Below are 22,850 nucleotides of genomic sequence, written 5' to 3'. Positions count from 1 at the left end.
GGAGGTCAGTATCATTCTGCTTTTTCACAGAGGAACCACTTTAGGTTTACACTGTCTGTGAAGAAAATAGATTCATCCCCTCACTCCTGTCACAGTGTTCCTTGTGCCAACATAAATGTTTGTGCTGGACTGTGGTGGTCTGACTGAGATGGCTAAATGTAATCCATCAAAACATGCTGCCTAACATGTTTCACTTCCTGAGAATTCTATAGGCAGCAGTGCAGGACTGTGAATGAGTGCCTGAGAGCCATAGGGGAGCAGAACTGCCTTGCTGGCTTCTGCTGCCACAGTTTGAGATCAAGGTGTGAGGAAACCAAATGAATCTCCAGGATTCATGTAGGAAGTGAATGACAGGTGGTGCTTTGTGTTGTGAAAAGGCTAAACTTTGTTCCTTTTGTTTTAGGGATTGCATGAAAATGGGAGAAGTGGATGGCAAAAAAATTGGCTGCACTGTTAGCCTTTTGGTTTGTATAATAATTTTTCTTGCCCTTTTTGATTACAGTTAAGCACTTTCAATTATACAGTCATATATTTGAATGGGAAATAGCCTGTTTCTTGATGCAGTTTTAGTTGACAGAATGGTGGTGAAGCATTGCCACAGGCTGCCTGGCAAAGCTGTGGATGCTCCATCCCTGGAGGCATCCCCTGGTTGGATGGGGTCCTGAGTAGCCTGATCCTGTGATGGGCAACCCTGCCTATGGCAGGAGAGCTGGAATGAAATGATCTTTAAGGTCCCTTCCAACCCAAGCTATTCTGTGATTAGTATTGCTGATCATTTTTTTCAGGATGAAATTGATACAGTAGTTTCCTTTGATACAGTAGTTTCCTTTGTATAGTTGGATTCTGAGAGATCTCTAATACTGCTTCATTCGTTTTTTTTTCCCTTCTTCCTAGGTAAATTTTGTCAAAGTATTTTCTAAACGTAATTGGTCTCCAAGTTCTCAGACAGAAACAAACCTTTCCATTTCCCCAAAACCCAATGAAACTGACATTTCTCCAGTTTCCTGTCTTTCTAATAGCTGGTTCAGCCCAGAATGCTTCTCGAGACTTCTTCCTGTCATGTAACCAACCATCAGTGTCAATCTGTATTATGAAAAATATTTCATTTTTGTTTATGAGATGCATTTTTGTTCTAGGCCAATTTCTACTGACAAGTTTGTTGATTTCTGTTAACCTTGGAAATTTTCCATTTTCATGATGTTTGTTTTGGAAAGCTATATTTTTAGCCATGGAAAAAAAACAGAATAAGTTGACTCATAATTCTGCATTTTTGACGTCAGCAAAACAATTTGGTAGCACTTCTAAATAGCAGTTATACATGAGAGAATAAAGGATTTCTTCAGCAGGGAAATGGTACTCTCCTAATATGGAAAATGTTTACTACACAGCCGTAGAGCAGCTGGCTTCCTATCAGACCTCTGGCATGATTTGAACTCTGTAAAGTACCTGGATTATTTTCATTCTACCAGTAAGGACTTTTAAAACTCTTATTAGTAAATCATACAAGATTTTAACAAAAACAAAATTCAAGCATTTAAACCCACTCCCCCCATTCCCCTAAACACCATTATACTTTTTAATAGGATTTTCTATAACTTGTACAGGTTAAGGAAGATTTTCTACCCTAATAATTTTCAGACACATTTTGTTACTGTTTGCCCACTTGAGAAACAACCAATACCAAATTTTGAAAAGTAAAGTTTGATTACGAAAATAGCACACACAATTTAAGGCATTTAGTTGTCCATATGATCAATGAACTGTTTGTCACCTCAACATTTGTTTTGTCCATGCAAATGATTAAAGGAATATATAATCCTGAAATTATTTTAAATATAGAGAAAGAAGCAATACTTCATTTTTCATTAACACTTCAGAAGTATTCTGATTTCCAAAGATGAGAGGATTGATTGGCTTGAAAAGCAAATGTTTATGTTTTGCCATGCAGGTACATGCTGTTCTTCTGGGAAGTAGAATTGAACAAGTTAACAAAGTTATCAAACTAACTAGAATTATGCTACATCATGAAATATGCAGAGGTACAAGTATCAGTAACTTAGATGAAAGGAAAACATTGGATTTTTTTTCCCATTCTCTCCACTCTTTGGATCATCAGAGACAGGTTTCACATTAGCATTGTTTGTTCATGTAACATTCCAGTTACATGATATCGTAGAGTAGAATGTGGCCTGTTTGCTGTTCTTATTAATTAAGGACGTCTGCTTTTTATATTATGTCCCCTTATGAAGGCTTTCTCTATTTTTCGTTGTGTCTCAAAATTGTTGAAAAAATGCAGAGCCTTTATCAGTATATTCGCATGACAGATCTGAGCTGTGACAGGGTTGTCTTGGTGTGGTCTACCTGATAGACCTATTGGACTTTGCCAGTGCTGAGCCTCAGAGAACCTGTTGGTGTGTACAGTTTAAAGTTGTGACAAGTCCTGGAGCCTTTAGCTCTACACATTACAGGAGGAAAAGGGAAATCTTTGTACTGTGAAAGCATATGTTGACCTAAAAGTCATTTTATGAAGTTAGTTTATCTTTTTTAAAAAAGCTCAATAGTATTTTCGTTATACTATTTTAATGTTTCTCCCAATCTTCTCTTTGTTAATATTTCAATGTAGGAAACTGTCACACAATAAGAATACTTTCCAATAAGAGAAACATTTTGGCTACTTGCTTAGAGTTCATATATTAAGAGTTTTGAATAATAGAACAGAAATAATTCATTGCTAAGGAGAAACAGTGCTAGATTGTTCTGTACATTTTTGTTAACCAAAGTATATCATCCTGCATTAAATGTAGCTACAAGGCATGCCCATAGTGACTACATGGAACATTTGTGGATGGTGCAAGACTTGTGCTCCTCTTCTTATAACCTTTTTATATTTGATTTTAGCGTTTGCAAATACTGAATGTTTTGAAATAAAAGTTTTGATGTTGCATCCCATATTTTATCCAAAATACAGAAAACAGAAGTTACTCATCCAGAAATCTCCAGCTAGAGAAATTTTGTCCTGAATATTACCTTAGTGTGCAACTTTAAGTATTGCAATTGTGATTCAGTATTTATGTATTCAGTTCCCAGCATTCAGTTCTTCAGTCAGGGCTGAAGAAAGCAAGTTTTCATTTGGCATTATGCTACTTACGGTACCAGACAGTTCTTTGCAGTGTTCTAACGTCCTTCTGCTATTTCACTATGACAAAATGAAGAGCAGACATATTAGGCAGTAGATATTTTGTTAAAATACTCCAAAAGTTAGAGCACTGTCAGCATTTTAAAACCAACAAGGAGCTTTCAGCAAGATGCTAAATATTCTAAGTAAGTGTAGATGGGTGTATTTTTGGGCTGGGTTAGTATTTATAGGGAAAGAAACATCAGATTTCAGTTCTGTCACATTTTTTCTTTATTTAAAAAATAAAAAATAAAAATAAAATTTAAAAGAGCATATTGACTGGTCTACCAAATGTATAATGGAACTAAACATTATATTGAATATCTTTTGTATGTGATAGATATATTTAATATCTACTACATTTCATTATGAAATTCAATTTTATTACAGAATTTTTACAAGACTGAACTGAACAAAGAAGAGATGTATATTCGCTATATTCATAAGCTCTATGACCTACATCTGAAAGCACAAAACTTTACAGGTAACGAAATGCAAACTAGAAAAAGTACCTAGGACTAGATGTGATTTGCAGACCTTCCAAGTTATGTGCAGTGCACAATATGCAAACTCAGGCTGAGTTTTCTTGCTCAATTAGTCTCTCTAAGAGTTGTGAGTCTTCCTTTCAGCCCTACAACTCTGCTACTTTCTGTTTGTTGAAACAATGACTGTTGATGCACACTAGCAATGTATGTCATGAGTATTTCTTCAGCCAAGAGGAGTAAAGATGAGGTTTATGTGAATCAGTTTGGTAGTGTGAATCTTTGCATATCACATTTGCAGTACTATTGCCCAGTATTTTTCAACGTGAATTTACCACCGGTGCTGACCATTATCATTTAAATGGAAAAATAAGAAGATAAGCGCATATTGTTAATTGTACAATAAAAGGGGCACTTCATCTGAGTGACTGTTATGAAGAATAGCTGAAACGAATAAAATCAGTATCTCTTTAAATGAAACAGCCTTTGGGTGCCAAAATACTCAAGTGACCTTGCAATACCTCTGTCCATTTCCCAGTGATTACAACAGCATCTTCACGTCTTCAGAATCTCTGCAGATTGTTTGCTTTCTTAAAAGTAGCTTTTTGGCTAGTGGGCACTAGTAAACAGGCTATGGGTACATACTGGTAGTGAATTTCCTAGGATCCATAGGAAAGGTCCTTAGCTTGGAATTTTTACATTTGCTATTCATGGCTTTAAAGTCTAAACTAAATTGCTGGGTATATTAAGGAGAGGACTTTCATTTCCACATGTGACCTGGCAGTAGTGAATCACAAGAGAGTTTTGATTATCAAGCACTACTATCTTTGTCCCAGCTGGCTTTTTTGCCAAATTATTAATTTCCTGATCTTACATAACAGATGTTAGCAACTCTTTAAGCAATGCTGTGTTCCCTTTAGAAATCGACTGCAAATATGCATCCAATTTACTTTCAGCAGTGATATCAACCTTTTCATTTTGTTTTGTCATCCTAATTCTAATATTCTAATTATAATTCTAGTATTAATGGTATTTTGTTTAAAATTTTTCTGCAGGACTTTGTTATATTTCCTGTGTATCTATTATTAGTGTCTGCATTCTTTTCCATGGTAGATTCCATGACTCCAAGATTTTTTGCTTTGAGAGACTTAAGGAAGAATTGGCTCAACCCATGGTTAGAAGCAGTCTTTCCACTTGAAAATAGACTTATGTAGTCCATTGCGTTGCTTATCAATCAGTGGCAACATACAGATCTTTTGTGAATTGACTGAAAAAGAAAAGAAGTCTATTTACAGGACAGCTTCTAATAGATCTTAATTCTCTGTGAATAAAAAAGTCCTTTTTTTAGAAAATAAAAATCCTGGCTAAGAACTTGATGTCAGGTGAGAAAGGAAGGGTCACAATAAGCTATCCTGACATCTATTTATGCTCTGCTGTTTTTCTTTCCATTTTGAACAATTGTTACCAACTTCATGGATATTTTCTTGTTATGTAAACATGCTGCATGTTTTTACTACAAAATTGTAGCTTGAAACTTGGAAAATATACATTACTAGCCAAGCAGCCTGAAAGCTGTGTGATGTCAAAATTAAGACGGACTGTGCAACTTCAAGTGGTCTCCCTTCCACATACATGTTGTAATGCAGCATTGCTTTACATCATACTTAGCATTTTATGACACTTGGATTCAAAGCGCACTTTCCCACAAACATCTTCTGCAGTGATGGCTTTTCATACACATGTTATTAGGCTAGATAAATAAGAGGAACACTATTAGAAAAAAAGTCTCTGTATAGCCTGGCAAACATCATCTGACTTAGAGGAATGTACACAGAAGAGTCAGAAGTAGGATACAGTTGACTTGGGCAAGTTCACCTACCTCAGCATATATGAGGTCTGTTACTAAATCTGCAGTAAAAGAAGTCCAGTGGGCAGCTTAAGAATGTCCAAAAATCAACACTACCATTGGTTTTATTACTTCAAATACATCACAATACAGTTTTCCTTCAAAAAGGTGTATCTCAGTAAGAGTATTCACATTATCATGCACCTTCTCTGTGTCTTGTTTGCTTGGTGTTCATATGCATTGTGGTGTAATTTGTCTTGCAGAGGCTGCCTACACACTCCTGCTTTACGATGAGCTGTTGGAGTGGTCTGATCGGCCCCTGAGAGAATTTCTGAACTACCCCATGCAAACAGAATGGCAACGAAAAGAGTATCTCCATCTGACTATCATTCAAAACTTTGATAGGGGAAAGGTAAAATAGTCCTATTTTACTGAGTAAATCTAGAAAGGATAGTTAATTCACCCCATGACTTACTTCTAGTTTTGCATTTTCTAATACAGAGGGGAAGTATTTGTCACTGCCTGATTAAGCAGTTACTTAGCGACACAGTAGGTTCCTTCTAATTCTTTTTGTATCCTAGAAATCTCCCACACTTAAATATGAGAATAATTTCCACTTGTGTAGCAGATCTCTTTGCAAGTATCGAAGGACTTTGTAAAAGATGTTATAATTTCTCCCCATTTTAAAGGTGGTGAAAATGAGGCCTACAGCAAAAGAACCTTATACAATTCACTGAGTGACCAAGTGAGGAATAACATTCCAAGCGCCTGGATTATAAGATCTGTTTGCATCTCCTAAATTGCAGTGTGTCACTTTGAATATCAACTGCAGAATCTCTAAAAGGAGAACATTTTGGGGAGGTCACAGTTCATTGTCATCTCTGAGAATGCTTATTCTGAATTATGCAAGAGCAATTATCCTGTAGTTTAAAATTTTGTATACCCTTTGTGTGATTATTTATCTCAGGGATGAACAGGCAATTCAGTGCAATTTTGCATAGGTAGTATGATATATATTATATAATACCTATAGTATAGGTATATGATAATATAGGCAGTATAAGCCTTGGAAATGCTTTTGAAGTGATGTTGATGATTGTTTTTTTCCCAGAAAATTCTCTGATCAGTTTATAGTTTTAATCATATTGTGCAATAAAATATTCCAAACAAGAAAAATTAAGGAGGATATGTTAAGAGGAACAGATTTTTGAAATTTAAGATTTTAAAATGTGAAGTTCGTATCCGTTTGAGTCAGTGAATCAGTCGTAAAAGTATTATCAAATAGATGATTACTTATATCTTGTGCAGTGATTGTCCTGTAAGAATCATATATTAAATAAGTCTCCAAACAGATCCAACAAATAATTCATCAGTATTAACAGCTATTTGTATGTCTAATGAACAATATGTTCAGTTATTTTCATTTCCATACTGGAAGTATGACCTGGTGTAGAAAGAACAGACTTCATGAATAAGTCATGAATTGTCAAACAGTTGTGAAATTACTAAACATCTTTTACTTGCTTGCAGTGTTGGGAAAATGGCATTATTTTATGCAGGAAAATTGCTGAACAGTATGAGAGCTACTATGACTACAGAAACCTTAGCAAGATGAGGGTAATGTACCTAAGTACTTTTCATCAATCATAGATCAAAAAGCTTTTTTCGTTTGGAATGTAAAATGTTACCTGGAAACCTAAGTTTGCCACTGTTCCATTTGAAAACACTTTTTTTTTAAAGCTTGTACTTGTTTTCTGTAACAGATTATAAAAAGAAGTGTAAGCTGAAGTGTGTAAGAAGAAGTGATCTTGTAGTGTTTGTACCTGTACAGCGCTCCCTTTGTACGCATGCTCATGCAAAAATATTGTATCTATCAGTGCAGTTATTTCCTATTGTTTGTCCAAGGAATGTGCTCTATGCAGTCCTTAGTTAATATCTTTGCAGTTGTAATTGGAAACAAACAGTTTGCAACAAGTAACATACAACTTTGCTAATCTATATATTGCATAAAAATATGATCTGCTTAATTCATATAAACAAAAGGAGTCTTTTATGACACAGTCATAATACAATGACTATAACACTCCTTATGATCTGCTTTACTTTGTATATATATTTAGACAATTCAATGGCAGAATGCTGTAGGCAAGAACAAAAAAATGACTGTCATCATATTAACAAAATAATTTCTTTATGCACATTTAATTAATTGTACTTAACGAGTTCTGTGCTTGCATTAGTAGGTATCTTTCTACTATATCTGTGCCACCTAAGTTTTAACCCAAAAAGGAGGACTAGGAGGACTAGGGGATTTCTCATAGAAGTATAAACTCAGCAGATATCACATACACATTAAATAGCTTTTTACATGAGCTGAAATGGGCTTAATGCTTTTTTTTCCAGAGCATTAAAAAAAAAATGAACAGGGAATTTTTTTGTGAAATCTCATAATTACAAAAAAAAGACTTTGACATAAAGATGACTTTGTGCTAATGTTTTATGTAAAATAAAAATGGGATATATTGATAAAAGTGATATAGTTACTATCATGAGACTTTTCTAGAAACTCATGTTAGACACTGAAATCATTGGAAACTGGTATGATTTGAACATGACTGTTTTGAATATGGCTCCTTACTTTTACTCAGAGGTACACTGCAATTGCAGTACTCCAGAGCAGTGCATCAAAACACCTTGTGTTTCGTGACAGCTTAAGGTAAAAATATGTTTTCAAAGAACACTAATTGCATTTCTTTTCAATCTCAATCAGATGATGGAAGCATCTTTGTATGATAAAATTATGGATCAACAGCGTTTGGAGCCAGAGTTTTTCAGAGTTGGATTTTATGGGAAAAAGTTTCCATTCTTCTTGAGAGTAAGTGAATTGAAAATTAACCAAATTGAGTAATTCTGGCACTTGTGATGTTTTTCATAATTACTTTCTCTACCTGAGAATTTGATCATACCAGCATATACCATATACCATATACCATATAAGTTCTATGAGAAGCAGGGAATTCTCTGTGGTAAATATGATATCCTCATGTTATCAGGGGCAAGAAAAGGTTTTATCTAACAGAAAGACAAATGATAGGCTTCTAGAGTCCCACATAGGCTTAAGATTTTAGTTTGTGTTGGAAACCATGCACCTGAAGTATTCCACTGATCACTGTCTTCTTTTCATGGTAGCCTATTCCTATTGTTCTGTTTCTGCTGGTGGCAGCTATCCAAAGAAGTGTCATTTGGCAGTTGGACAATCAGTAACTCAGCACTGAAGGAATTACATTCTCAATCTCACTTTTTAAAGTGAGTTGGAAATTCAGCATGCTGACTTCCATTGTTTATTAGTATAGTAAAGCTGACAAGATATATGAAGTTACTCTTGAACATTAATCTTAGATTCTGAAGCTACCAAAGTGCCCCTGAAAATTTTATTTTTGTTATTCTGTTCCCCTCTTCCACAGTCTGCAGTGGTTTAGCTGCACTGACTGTCACCTTGGGAAGAGAACAGAATCCATCTTATTTGTGGAGCCACTGCAGTCATAATCCAAGCTCCCCTTTCTGTAGTAATTCAAATAAGTGATGATGGAACCACCTCTGTGTAGAGGAGGCCTAAAAAGCCAAATTTTTCTTTGTGTCTGGGAAAGTTGCAAATTGCAAATTGTAAATATAGAATGAACATAGCCATTTAAATCCTTATAGAACAACAGTCTTGTGGGCATAGTTTTTGTTGTTGTCTGTATATATCTTCCGGAGAAACCAATTTGAAATTGTTAATTAGAAAGGATATAATGTCTGATGTTCCTAAAAACTGCTTCAACCAATACAGTAAAAGTACTGGAAAAAGTCTGTACAGGAGTGCTGTATTTTCAGACCTGTAAGTCTTTCACTGCTTATACATCTGCACAGAAAGTACTGATGCATTTTCCAAGTTAAACATACATGACACTACTAAAGCACATATTTATGCTTCCTGCACCAACAAGGAGCACCTCAAAACTTAACTACATTAGATTCAATTTTTGGAGGGAAAGCAATTTGAGCAGTTTGCACTTTTTTTTAGAAAGTCTGGTATATTTGCCATTGAAGGAATAAAGAATAAAGCTTCAGAGGAAAGCTTTCAAATGTTAATTTCTGGTTGCACACTAGCAGTATTGCAGTTGGTTTCTTATAGCAGTTTCCATGGAAGACTTCAGTGCTTTCTGTCCCTTGTAAAGATACTATAAGGAAAGCTACAATTTCTATCTAAATCAGCTTCAGGAGAACACATTAGTAATGACTTTAGAGAGTTTTCTAACATAGATGTAAAAATAAAGTTCATTAGATATTATTTTTAGAAAAATGGTAATTTCCTTTATTTCAAACCTATAAGAAGCCCTCAGCAGCACCACAGTTGGGGACAAGTTCCAGTGAGTGCTTCAGATCCAGAAAGCTCATGTAAAACTTGTGTTCATGTTTCAGGAAAACAATGGTGCAACTTCATTGTGAGCATCCAGGTTGAAAGAAAGTTTTCTTATTCCTTATGGACTGTCAGTTGATTTCATAGTTTTAACTGTTCGTTGCATTATGTTTTCATTTCATATGTTAAACAGTCTGCTATCTTAGGTTAGCTACACAATTTTTCCCTTCAGATTTTTCAGATTTTTATTATTCATTTTACCAGACTTCTGAATAAAACATCATTTATATAGTAAATATTCCTTCATCTAGATTTCTTATTTTCTCCTGGCCTCTTGATTCTTATCTTTTTCCTTCTTCGTGATAAAATGACGTAAAAATTGCCCTTAAAGTGTATTTAAGACTGTGTGTTTAAATCTATTTAATGATACCCATTCATTTTTGCATAATTTGCTCTTGTTTTTTTTCATATTTTTTCTCAGAATAAGGAATTCGTTTGTCGAGGACATGACTACGAAAGACTGGAGGCCTTCCAGCAGCGAATGTTGAATGAGTTCCCACATGCCATTGCTATGCAACATGCAAATCAACCAGATGAGACAATCTTTCAGGCAGAAGCGCAGTGTATCCGCATAATCACAAACCCATGCCACTTAATTGTCTAGTTTTTAAATAATGTAGGTACCTCTATAACCAATTTCAATAACTATCAGCTTCCACTTAAATGGTAGGTAAGAAGTCCCCTGCAATTTGTCCCACTCACTCTGTTTTGTTCAGACTTATTTTCACATAATTCTTGGTTTTGTTCAAAATTTCTTGATTATTAAGATTCTTACTTCAACCAGAAATGCTCATGGAACTCTCATTGCTTTGATAATGGTGTGTCAGTTCAAATTACAATACCTCAAGTTCTTACAATAAAATATAATGCTGGCATGGCATGACATCCAGTATATAAGAATATATTTAATTAAATTCTTTTCTTCCATATACTATTACATGTAAGTAGCTCTATTTCTCTCTCTCTCTTTTTTTTTTTTAAATAAGAGATTTCAAAAAAAAAAAAAACAACAAAAAACACCAAACAAACAAACAAACAAACAAAAAAAACCGAAAAAACCAAACAAATCCCAAATAATTAAAAAATGCCTGAAATTAATTTCCTAAGCCATTAGTATTCTAGAAGCATTTAATGATACAGACTTTGAAAACAATTTTTATTCTGTCATATCTCAGGAGGCAATGTGCTTTGCTAATTTCAGTGACGTGGAATAGCCTTAACTCTTTACATACAGACTTGCAGATCTATGCTGTGACACCAATACCAGAAAATCAAGAGGTCCTGCAGAGAGATGGCATTCCAGATAACATCAAGAGTTTTTACAAAGTAAATCACATCTGGCGATTCCGATATGACAGGCCATTTCACAAAGGTACCAAGGACAAGGAGAATGAGTTCAAGGTAGAGTACCACACACTTTCCCAAACTACAAGACCTAAGGATTTATTTGAAACATCAGTTACAGCTGTGTTATTGCTCTGAGTGTGTTCTGACAAATTCTCTAAAGGAAACAATAGGTCAAATTTGACTCTTTTACTCTTCATTTTAGTTAAAATTCTTGTAATAGTTATATAAGAGCTGCAAAGTCTTTCTGTATACGATGATAGGGGAGCAAAAAATACCTGCTTTTTTTTTACTTTGATGATACATCGAAGGCAGAACTGCAGAGAGGAGAGCAGCCTTCTCCAGAGAAGCCTATAAGGTAGACAGGTAAACATTGCTAAGTTAATCTTCTGTGGTATAGATAGGATTACCAAAAATTCCCTCTACTGAGAGCAGAGGAAAGACAGTTTTGACTAAGATATAGCATAATGTTCCATTCCTGTGACATAGAAACTAAAAAGTACCTTTGAACTTACAGCTTGTCTCAGAGATAATAATATAGAATAATACCATCTGTATAAGAGTTGAGAAGTGGCAGAAATGACTGCTTAGTTGAGAAAGTTCTGAGAAACGTGAAAATCGTAGGCTTCTGCAATGGACATTTCAATAGATTCCTGGATGTTAGTTTTTTTTTTTCCTTTATGTATGCTGTTTGTTAAGTGGATTTATTTACAAAGAAAATTGGGAATAGTCAAAAAACTTCTAGAAGTAAATTATGGAAATAAATTGATTTTGTATATTGCAGAGCTTGTGGGTGGAGAGAACTACGCTGATCTTGGTGCAGAGTTTACCTGGAATCTCTCGTTGGTTTGAAGTGGAAAAACGTGAAGTAGTGAGTATAAGACTGACTGCAATCTGTATTGTGTTGCTTTACTTCTGCATCCATACCTTATTGGAAAACAACCTTAAGATTAATTGGCCAGATGTAATTTATTTGTGCAAGTTTTGAAGCCAACTACAACAAAATTATTTACAAAGTATTTTGAGTTGTTCAGTTTCTCTTATCCCATAAAGTATTACAAGGAAACCAGATTTATGGTTCATTTAAACAGGTGAGAAAAAAAAGAAGCCATGAACAATAATGGGCAGCCAGAACTCAGTAAAAGGCAATACTTATTGTGAACAAATTACTTCTTTCAGCATAAAATTTAATACTTAGAATATCTGTAGTTTAATGTGTCTTTTAGCATTCCTGAAATGTAAGTATTCTCCATTCCCTGTACTGTAATAAATGCCATGTGGGTATATCACTATTTCTACCTAGGGCTCTGTTGAAATTGTCACTTCTCAGCGTGCCCATGGAAGCATGCCTACACAGACCTTGTAGGAATTGGGTCTACTGTAGCAATCTTTTACTGACACATTGTAATTTCTTCTCATTCCTTGTTTTATTTCTTCGAAAATCCTTAAATGCTTTCCAGATGTATTCTAAGCAGTGCTCATAGTATAAAAATCTCTGAAAAAATTGGTCAGTTGTTGAGCCAGAGAACAAAACACCTGTAATTTTCTTCCCTTCCTATTAAAGCTATTCTTAACAAAAATCCCATTAATTACAGGGTTACTGTTGTAAAACTGAACTGTCTTGCAGAAAACAAAAAAAAGTAATTTAGTTAAAAATTAAAAAAATAAATGTGTGCAACACAAAATTTTGATAGTCGACTTCCACAAAGACCTTACACAGACCTTCAAACTAATTATTACACTGAAATTGGAATATAGAAGAACCACCCCATTTACTATATTGCCATTATAGTCACCATTTCCTATAGCTAATTCTCATATTTTTTTCTGGGCACGTACTAGATGATGACTCATATTTGTGCTTTAATGTTTTGGTAAGATATGCCAACTACAGGCCCTCTTCCCATCTCTCTGCTTTTTGCTTTTCCTACAGTTCATGCCAACAGTGAGTAGAGCTTCCTCACGCTCTGGAAGACAGGCACATCCTGTTCAATGACTGCCCTTGACTGTAACTTGATTATCATCAAAGCTTACATTCCAATTTCTCATCCATACCATCTAGCTGTTGACTATACTATAAGTTGGGTATGGGAACTATCTCGCCCATGCTTAAGCTTTGCTCTGTGTCCTTACGTGCAATGAAGCCTTCTCTGACCTCCCCCCTAATTAAGGAGAGTTACCAAGGACAATTCACAAAAACTTCCCATCCCAAATTTTACCACATGCTGAAGTATGTGTTTTGTAGCAGATGCTGAGCAATCTCCCAGGGTCAGATAATTAACCTGCTAGAGAGGGTTCTTTGCTTTGGCCCTTGATTACCTGATGTCTCTCTGTTCAGATATTTGTTTTGTTGAAAAACAAATCTTTCTGCCATGTTATACTACAACATAGAATAATGTTATTTTTAGGTTTAGAATTCAACAAAAAAATCACCTTTAATATAGTTCATCTTTTAACTGATTTTCCTCACCACCCTTTCAGGTGGAAATGAGTCCCCTTGAGAATGCCATTGAAGTCTTAGAAAATAAGAACCAGCAACTGAGAACACTGATCAGTCAGTGTCAAACTCGACAGATGCAAAACATTAACCCTCTCACAATGTGTCTGAATGGGGTCATTGATGCAGCGGTTAATGGTGGTGTTACTAGATACCAAGAGGTGAGCAATTTATGTTGTGTTTATAAAAAATCTTTTACAAGACTGTTTCTTTCTAATTATTTCTCTGAACTGATAAATTCTGTATGAATTGAGGATAGAAACTATTATAAATTATACATTTAATGGCATTTATATTGCAGTTTAGGTGTGAGCTGATGTTAAATATATATAGCTTTATGGGAACGACTGTTTTGCTGCAGATAATGTCATAAATATCCTCCAGTAATGAGAACATTAACATTCGCCTTGTATTCTTTAGTGGTTAGTGCTTTTCTTTATTATCTTTCTTAAGAAGTAGCCAGTTCTAACTATATTGCTGTAATATGTACAACCCAACCCAAGTAAGGAGATACTTCTGGCTGACCAGCACATTTCCTTTTGTGAGATGATGTTCTGATTTAAGAGAAATAATTCATAACAACAAATATATTTATCTTATGGAATCATTTTTCTATATCCTTATTCTTCTGCCCTTCCATATTCTAGAGGAGAACTGTTTTCTGGAAAAATCTAGTGAGCTGTAACTGCTCTACTTGTAAAATATCCAAACTTCTATCTCAGTGCTAGATTAGACCCCAGAATCTGTGCCTGGTTATCATAATCTCTCAATCATCTTAAGAAAAGCTTAAATTTTGGGGATGTTGTATTTTCACAAACTTGTGAGATTTTGAAATAGCAATAAAAAGAAAGGAGGGCTATTTTTCTCAGCCTGGCTTGATCTCACAGTTTTTCACAGTAGTCGTTTGAAATACTTGAATTAGCTACTTGTGCCTTTTCCACTGAAAATTTCAAGTTGAATAACCACCCGCTTGTCTTAAAGGCTGTAAAATTTGTTGTTCATTCAGCAGAGGTAAATTTGATAAAGCTGCATTTGAGTTAAACTACAAGAGATTCATTCTGCTATAGTGTTAGAAACTGTCGTTAATACTGCAGCATTTATGAAAGCTGTGGAGCTAAGGTAAAGAAATACTATATTTGGTGTCTCCCAGCTGCCTTTAAAGAAAACTGACAACAAAGCTTATTTAGCAAAACAAAGCACCGCAGATGGAGTTGCTGGAGCAATATAGACATGTCAGAGCTATGTCTGACATAGTTTGACAATTTGAATTAGCACTATAGATGAATTTCATCTGAGCTGGCTAGATGTGTCTGCATAGTTCTCCATTATTCAGGAGCATACTGAAGGTTCTAGCTCATTCCATTCTTTTCACCGTTCTTAGCTACAATTCTTTGTCTCCTAGATAGTCTTCGTTTGTAGCTTTTTATTCCCCTTTGTCCTGTACCCCCCCTCTTCTCTCTCTTTGGCTGTGTATCTAAGATAGGACATTACAACATATATGTTTCACCAAATATGTGGTCGTGAGGTAAGTGACTGTGTCTTTACAGATGCTTTATTTCCCTTTTGGCAACTTTCCCAGTTTAAAAAAGTAAAAGATCCAGCAAATAATCCCTTTTGGTCAACTGCTACCTTCTTGATTCTGCTTTTTTTCTTCCCCGTCTTTTCTCCTGATAATAAAAAGGGGTTGTCTCGAATCGTGCAGTAACTTGGCTGATATTTGAGCTACCCTTTCATTCACTGCTTTTAGTACGGAAATACTTCCTAGGAAAATCTAGAGAAGTGGTAGCTCTTATGCAATATCTTTCTGTATGCTTTATGCTAAAAAGCATGAAGTATGTTTTGTGCTCGTTAACTAACAGCTCTTACACTGCACTTTGTGCTATAACGTATTTTTCTTTTAATTACTTTGCATGTGCTTGGAACTGAGTAGAAACACTTTCATGTTTAATTATTGGAAAACATGGGCTCCAAGACTTACTAGATTTAATTGAATTCTGATTATTTTTTTCCTCTTAAAATACTGGGGATTTTGCTGAAATTATTACATCTCTGACTCATTCTACAGTTCTTGCAGTTCTGTATAAATCTCAGCCCAAAACTACTGGGACACCACCTGCTCAATATTGAAAACACATCAAGATTTTCAGATGAGGGGGAAATAAAGCAGCTGTCAGAAGTTTGGGATATGAGAATTTAGCAAGCAGTATCAGAGGGCTCCTTTTTGCAATTTAAACCTGTAAGACTTCAAACTGACTTATCTGCAGTGAGAGAGCCATGTAAAATAAATAGTCTTTGCTACAGTATCAGCATTTTCTAGACAGGTCTCATGAGCTGCCACAGCATGAAATTTTGGAACTGTCAGAGAAAGGGGTATTTTAATCTCCAGCTCCACTGTTGCCTATATTTACAAATCATTACGCACAGCAAAAATTTTAATAGCTGAAATTGGTTGGAGGGCCTTGTAAGGGCTAAATGAGTGAATCACTAAGACAAGTGGGAAACAGCACAAAGCAGCCACTATTATCCTCTCAACTCTATGGAGAGAAAACTGTGTATGTAAACGGGGATCTTCTGTGACAAAGGCACATCTGAGAAAGTCTGTAAATCTCTCAAATGAGCTGCTGGGTATTTTCTATATAGAATAGAGCTAAGCAGAGTTGTGAATTGAGTACAGTCCCCTTGCGGGATAGGATAGGTACCATGCTAAAATGCAAGTGTGAACAAAAAGGTGACTGCTATGTGCAGGCCATGGTTGGTAGATAAAAATGATTTCAGGGTATTATGACTGGTACAATTAGAGCACTAGAAGTGGGATGGAAAGTCATGTAACACTCAAGTATTGTTTGTCAGATGCTCCTGAAGTGAAAAAGTGTGGCTTTCTGAAATCAATATCATCATGAGTTCTTTCAAATATGAATTATAAGAGTGTATAGGATACTGTGAGAAATGCTCTCACAATACTGGCATGGTTTTGATACATATAGTAGCTTACAATTCCATGCTGTCCTTGCGGTATCTTTGTATTTAAATGATAGCAAACCTCCTAGTATGAAAAGGCTTCTCTAACTCTTTGCAATTATTTGAAACTCCTAGTTCACAATCAGTGGGAGAGAGATATTTATTTAAGGTAATCTTTGCTTCATTTCATCTGTGATTTGCCAGTTTCCAAATTTGATTCAGGATCTGTCCAGGATATTGAGCAACTGGTTGAATTACACTTCAAGAAGGGCTCCATTTTATTCATTCATATTCTCCACCAGTGTGGAAATGAAAAACCACTTGTTTAGTGTTGCAAAAAGAGCTTTTGTTTCAAAAATACAATGAAGAAACTGTTGGCTAAAAAACAAAAACAAAAAACAAAAAACTAGATTTGTTTCTACTTGCTTTGTTATTTTGTGGTTTTTTTGTTTGTTTTTTTTGTTGTTTTCGTTTAGGCATTCTTTGTCAAAGAATATGTTTTGAACCATCCAGAAGATGGAGAGAAGATTACACGCTTGAGGGAGCTGATGCTTGAGCAGGTAAAGTGGTGAAAAATCCTGGCTAGGTCACCCTCTCAGCTGTTCTAGCTGAAATGATGTGTCCCAAAATAAAGTACAAAATTTCAGAGGTTACAGAATCACAGAATTGTAGGGGTTGCAAGGGATCTCCAGAGATCATAGAGTCCAACCCCCTGCCAAAGTAAGCTCGCTACATCACGTTGCACAGGTTACTAACTGCTTAATAGTCTCCAGTATTTTCTGAATTAGTTTGCAAATAGACAGAAGCTTCATATATAAGCATGTTTCCAGATCATGTTAATATATTCTCCCTAGTTCTTTCTGTCCCTCTTAAACACTTCAAACTATTATAAATTAAAAGTCAAACAAGAGGCAAATTTTTGTACAGTGCTGATCATATGCAAATATTTGCACAATGTATTTTAGTACTACTACAGAATAAACAGTATTCTCAGCAAATGGTTTGGCTTAAACAAATATTTGTACATTGCATTTTACCACTAGGACAGAACAAACATCATTTTTACTATAGTGTTTAGTATATGAGAACGCACACACAGTGTAAGATATCTAATAGCACTAACAACAATTGCCTGTCTGGTTAGGCAGTAAAATAAACACCAGGTGATATAATCACAGAATTGAATTTTTATGCACTAAATAATTATTCTGTTATTTCTTCGTTTCCCTATTTATTGTAGTCCTGACATTACGAATATTCCTGTAGAATTCAATACCAAAATTTTTGAAATTAAAAATAAATGAACTGCGTATGAATCAGGTTCTAGAATTTGATTATGTTATAAAACAGCCACTGGGTTTCTTAATTATTATTTATTTTACTCTTTGTTTACATTTGTTTCACCAAAGCAAGATGATTATAAAATTATCCCCAGATATTGATTTGCTTATGCAATAAGCCAAATGATTAAACTTAAAATAGTCTCTTTTTAAGAGACAGTGAATAAAGCAAAGGAAAAGATTTAGAATTTTTCACTGGGAGACATGAAAGGAGAATGTTTCCATCTTCTCTATCCCTCAGAAAATGTCAGGATGCAGAGACCTAACCATTATAATTCAGAGTCTTTGTGTCTTTATACTTTGTGCTTATAAGTATACAGATTATTGGCAGACTATCCAACAGGGGAATTATGCATAAGAAGGCTGGAAATACTGAAACAAATTATTTTGATCAATTTATCATAGCATTTCAGCTCTTTTAACTGACTTTTACCTATCTGTACTCTATGCAGCATGTTGAAATGTCAAGCTTTCTTGCCAGATTAGGATAAAAAGTTCAGAGTATTGGAATTTAGCAAGATGGAAATTCCATTTTTTTGTTTTTTGTCAGAGTAGTGATATTAGTGATATCTTTTGGTCAGACCAGACGAAGGCACAGATATTCGTAGTATAAACAAAAGCAAACTCACTGAGCTCATTTTAAATTAGGTAATATATATTAATGTTACATTCCAGTGTTTTTCAAGTTACAGGTTAATATCGCTAACTCTTTTAATTTATAATTCAGAGGTTATCAATTCATTTAATCATAGAAACATCCAACCCCCTGCTGTGGGCAAGGTTGCCCAAGTAAAATGAGAAGTACCATATGTGTGTCACTGATTTTCGTCTCAGACTTTTAGATCTGCTTTGATTACAGGTCTCTCAGGGATGCAAACAAATTATTTTAATATGCATTTTAGTTATGTTTTTTGTTGTTGTTTGTTTGGATTCCTAAGATACTCTCTGGGTTGTTCAGAGATAGAAGTGTAAAGAAAAGAGATCTAAAATGTATTTTTTCGTCTTTTTCCTCCTGACTCTCCTACAGGCCCAAATTCTGGAGTTTGGCTTAGCTGTGCATGAGAAGTTTGTGCCCCAGGACATGAGGCCTTTGCACAAAAAGCTGGTGGATCAGTTCTTTGTGATGAAGTCTAGCTTGGGAATACAGGTATATGAGCGGGTGCACAGATGAACCAGAAGACAGTCTAGCCGCGGTAACAGTGGTTAATTTTCCTAAGCAACAAATAGTGACATCTTTTGGTTATTTGTCCACATTACATCTTACAGAATTACAGTATCACAGAGCATAGGGAAAGTTAATTCACTTTCCATGCAGTAAGAGAAAAATCATAGAATCATAGAATTCTTAGAACTGGAAGGGACCATTATAGGTCATCTAGTCCAACTCCACTGCATTGAACAGGGCACCTACAGCTAGATAATCATATTTGACTTCAGGGAAAGTATCATCAGCAAAAAGTTAAACTATTTTTTTTCTAATGATGAGGCTAATCTAAAAGAATGGTTTGGACTGGAAGGGACCTCAAAAACCTCCCAATTCCAAACCCTCTGACTGAAGAATTTCTTTGTAACACTTAACCTAAATCTCCCTTGTCCTATTACTATTAGACCATGTAAAAAGTTGGCCTCCTTTGTGCTTATAAGCTCCCTCTAAGTTCTGGAAGGCCACAGTGAGGTCTCCCTGGAGTCTTCTCTTCTCCAAGCCCAGCTCCCTCAGCCTTTCTTCTAGAGAGGTGCTTCAGCCCTCTGATCATCTTCATGGCCTCTGCCTTTCTTGTGCTGAAGGCCCTGAAAGCAGTACTCCTGGTGGGACTTCATGAGGGCAGAGCAGAAGGGGACAGTCATCTCCCTTGCCCTGCTGGTCACCCCTCTTTTGATACTGTTGGCCCTCTGAGATGCAAGAGCACACTGCTGACTCATGTACAGCTTTTCATCCACCAGGCCCCTCAAGTACTTCTTAGCAGGATAAAATGCAGATATAACTACTCAATAAAATGTTCGTTTCAATTAATCTTCTTTTAACAACTTGCAGGAATATTCTGCCTGTATACAAGCTAGCCCTATCCATTTTCCAAATGGAAGTCCTCGTGTCTGTCGAAACTCAGTACCTGTTTCTATGAGTCCAGATGGTGCTCGGGTAATACCACGACGCAGGCAAGTTAAATTACTAGAAATTGATAGATCTTTTTACTCGTGGAAGATGATCCATAGAATACTTTTATTGTGTATGTGCTTTCTCTAAGATCAGTCTGAAGTATCTTCAGGTATGAAAAGCTGCTTCTGTCTCTTTTTTCCCTCTTCTTCCTCTTTAGAAAATTTAGATTAAATTGTGGAGATTAATAGCATGTATTGTTTTCACATGAAAAATTATAACTGACAACTAGAGTAAATCATTTTGTGTTTCATTATCTTTAAAATAGTCCTTTGAGTTACCCAGCTGTCAATCGGTATTCATCCTCATCACTGTCATCCCAAGCTTCTGCTGAAGTCAGCAATATCACTGGGCAGTCAGAAAGCTCTGATGAAGTTTTTAACATGCAGGTACAAATTATTGTCATTCTTGAAACTACTTTTTTTTTTTTCTTGTGAAGTTATTTACTAAATTAATGCTTCTGTTAGTTCATTCAGAAATCTAAACGTTACTGCTGATACATTCTAAAAACATATTTAAATGGTTTGTTAGCCTCCTTGACTTACAAAGAACAATTTTTATGTAACATTTTCTTCCAAACTTCAAGTAAGAATTTTTGTCAAATTCAATGTGCTATGCAAAATTATCTGACTTTACCCAGACTTTTCTGTTCGGCAATCACACTGATGTAATTATGTTAATGTATTAATTGTATTTCTACTTGATACTGTTCTAAAGCTTTTTGTCTAGTTACAGGAAATGTGTTTTACACTGTTTTGCTGAAAAATCAATAACAAATTATTAGTGCTTTGTTTTACAATTATTAAAAAAAAAAAGTTTGAGTGAAATACATTTAAAATTTTTCTTTCCAAACTAGTAAGTATGATGTAGTAACAACACTATCTTTTCTTTACACAGCCAAGTCCATCTACCTCAAGTTTGAGCTCTACTCATTCTGCTTCACCTAATGTGACCAGTTCTGCTCCATCCAGTGCAAGAGGTCAGTCCTCCCGTAGTAAACTGAATTAAATGATTCTTGATCTGTTTCACAGCTGAATCTTTAGATAATTTTTGCATGATGTCAGCAGACATCAAATTTAGCCCTTTTTTTTTTTTTTTTCAAGAATGAGCATTAGTAGTGGCTGAGGATTTCTTTGTCGTAAATAGTCTTTAGAATCGAGATGACTGAATTTCAGTGTGAAATCACTTGACACATTTATGTTCTAGCCTCTCCTCTGTTATCTGACAAACACAAGCATTCCCGAGAAAACTCTTGCCTGTCCCCCAGAGAGCGACCCTGCAGTGCCATCTACCCTACTTCTTTGGAAGCCTCGCAGGTAGGAAGATAACTGCTTAACTCTAGTTAAGAAGATGATAAAGGCACTTGTTGAACTTTGAGCAGTTTCACTGTCTGCACAGTGCTGTTAATTTTCAGTATTTTGGTTTCTATAAGCAGATAGCTTCTTAATACACACACAAACGCACACACAAAAGAGATGTGAAAAGAATATACTGTATTTGGTTACATTTCTGCTTCCTTTTTAAGATTGAGATCTAGTTTGGATATTTACTCATTGCAGAAAGACCGGCATATCCTGATTGACTGAAACAGCAGTGTTTGCTCAATCTGGGGAAGAAGAAAAACTGGAAACTTCCTTCATTTTCTTCTGAAATAGATAATCCTAGCCACTGTGAGATCGTAACCCACTCCATGTGGCAATTTCTGTTTTCAGCGGAGTTTTGGAAAAGAATGGTGTTTTGTTACTCCAGAGGAAATAATAAGTTGAGTCCTTATCTTAAAATTACTGGTACATAGGTCTGTATAAAGTTCAAATCTTTTCCAGTTATCTGAAATGCAAAATGGGCTTGGTAAGCTAGGCAGTTTTGAATCCTTATTTCATCTTTTCTTCTGAATGGACCTGTTTTCCTAAAGTGTTTTCCTTTTCTATAGATGTTGTTTCAATCTACAGTATCACACTATGCACATCTTGCTGAAGCTGAGAAAGAAGAAAACATAAGTATCTTGTGAAAGGCCCTCTTTTCAGCAGCAGTTCTCATTTCCACCACAAGTTTTGACTTTGATAGAATTTTAGAATTGGATTTCTGGTTTCTCTGCAGTTATTGTATTCTTGTCTCTTTCTTCTTCAGTTATTGAATTGGCTCTTGATTTAACTACTTCTTCCTTTCTGTTGAAGTCCTCTTGCTGTTACCTGAGGGCTTAAGAATTATTATTAAAGCTGAGCCAGACTTAACAACAGTGTCAGTAATTGCTGGTATATCAACTGGGCACTTTCTCACTAGTTGTGGAGCCAAACCAACATACAGGAAAGATCAGGAGGTGTTCTTTAAATAATGCGGTTTTACAGCTTGCCGCAAAGAAAAATTATCCCATTTTTGCTCCCAGACTGCAAACTCTTGCTTTGCCAAGTGGAATGCGGCTTCTGTTTCCCACTCCACCCGAGATTCGATAAGGGAGGCTGAGGAGCATGTATGCCCAGCCTCCACGCTCTCAGAGACTCGCCTGGCAGCAAAATCTCCCAATCTGTCTCTACCCTCAGTGTCCCAAGAGAGGGTAAGTAGAAAATTATCTTGCTTGTACAGTGAAGCATGTTTCAAAG

The 22,850-nt window shown here is 35.5% G+C and overlaps 1 protein-coding gene across 2 annotated transcripts in view; it reads left to right on the top strand.

The window, feature by feature from the left end:
* DOCK4 (dedicator of cytokinesis 4) overlaps positions 1 to 22,850 on the top strand; it is a gene marked incomplete at both ends in the record, with an annotated part of 237,507 nt that overhangs the window by 204,136 nt on the left and 10,521 nt on the right. For both annotated transcript variants that reach the window (XM_079536116.1, XM_079536115.1), the window contains 15 exons: positions 404 to 464; positions 3,566 to 3,659; positions 5,767 to 5,915; positions 7,034 to 7,120; positions 8,274 to 8,378; positions 10,384 to 10,525; positions 11,197 to 11,363; positions 12,091 to 12,177; positions 13,788 to 13,964; positions 17,238 to 17,321; positions 19,129 to 19,248; positions 20,134 to 20,255; positions 20,522 to 20,642; positions 21,151 to 21,232; positions 21,460 to 21,569. In XM_079536116.1, the coding sequence (XP_079392242.1) occupies positions 404 to 464; positions 3,566 to 3,659; positions 5,767 to 5,915; positions 7,034 to 7,120; positions 8,274 to 8,378; positions 10,384 to 10,525; positions 11,197 to 11,363; positions 12,091 to 12,177; positions 13,788 to 13,964; positions 17,238 to 17,321; positions 19,129 to 19,248; positions 20,134 to 20,255; positions 20,522 to 20,642; positions 21,151 to 21,232; positions 21,460 to 21,569 (1,708 nt within the window). The remainder of the gene's footprint in view (positions 1 to 403; positions 465 to 3,565; positions 3,660 to 5,766; positions 5,916 to 7,033; positions 7,121 to 8,273; positions 8,379 to 10,383; positions 10,526 to 11,196; positions 11,364 to 12,090; positions 12,178 to 13,787; positions 13,965 to 17,237; positions 17,322 to 19,128; positions 19,249 to 20,133; positions 20,256 to 20,521; positions 20,643 to 21,150; positions 21,233 to 21,459; positions 21,570 to 22,850) is intronic.

This window comes from Tetrao urogallus (genome assembly GCF_951394365.1).
Source record: "Tetrao urogallus genome assembly, chromosome: 1".
Taxonomy (NCBI): domain Eukaryota; kingdom Metazoa; phylum Chordata; class Aves; order Galliformes; family Phasianidae; genus Tetrao; species Tetrao urogallus.
This window is presented reverse-complemented; position numbering and strand designations above follow the sequence as displayed.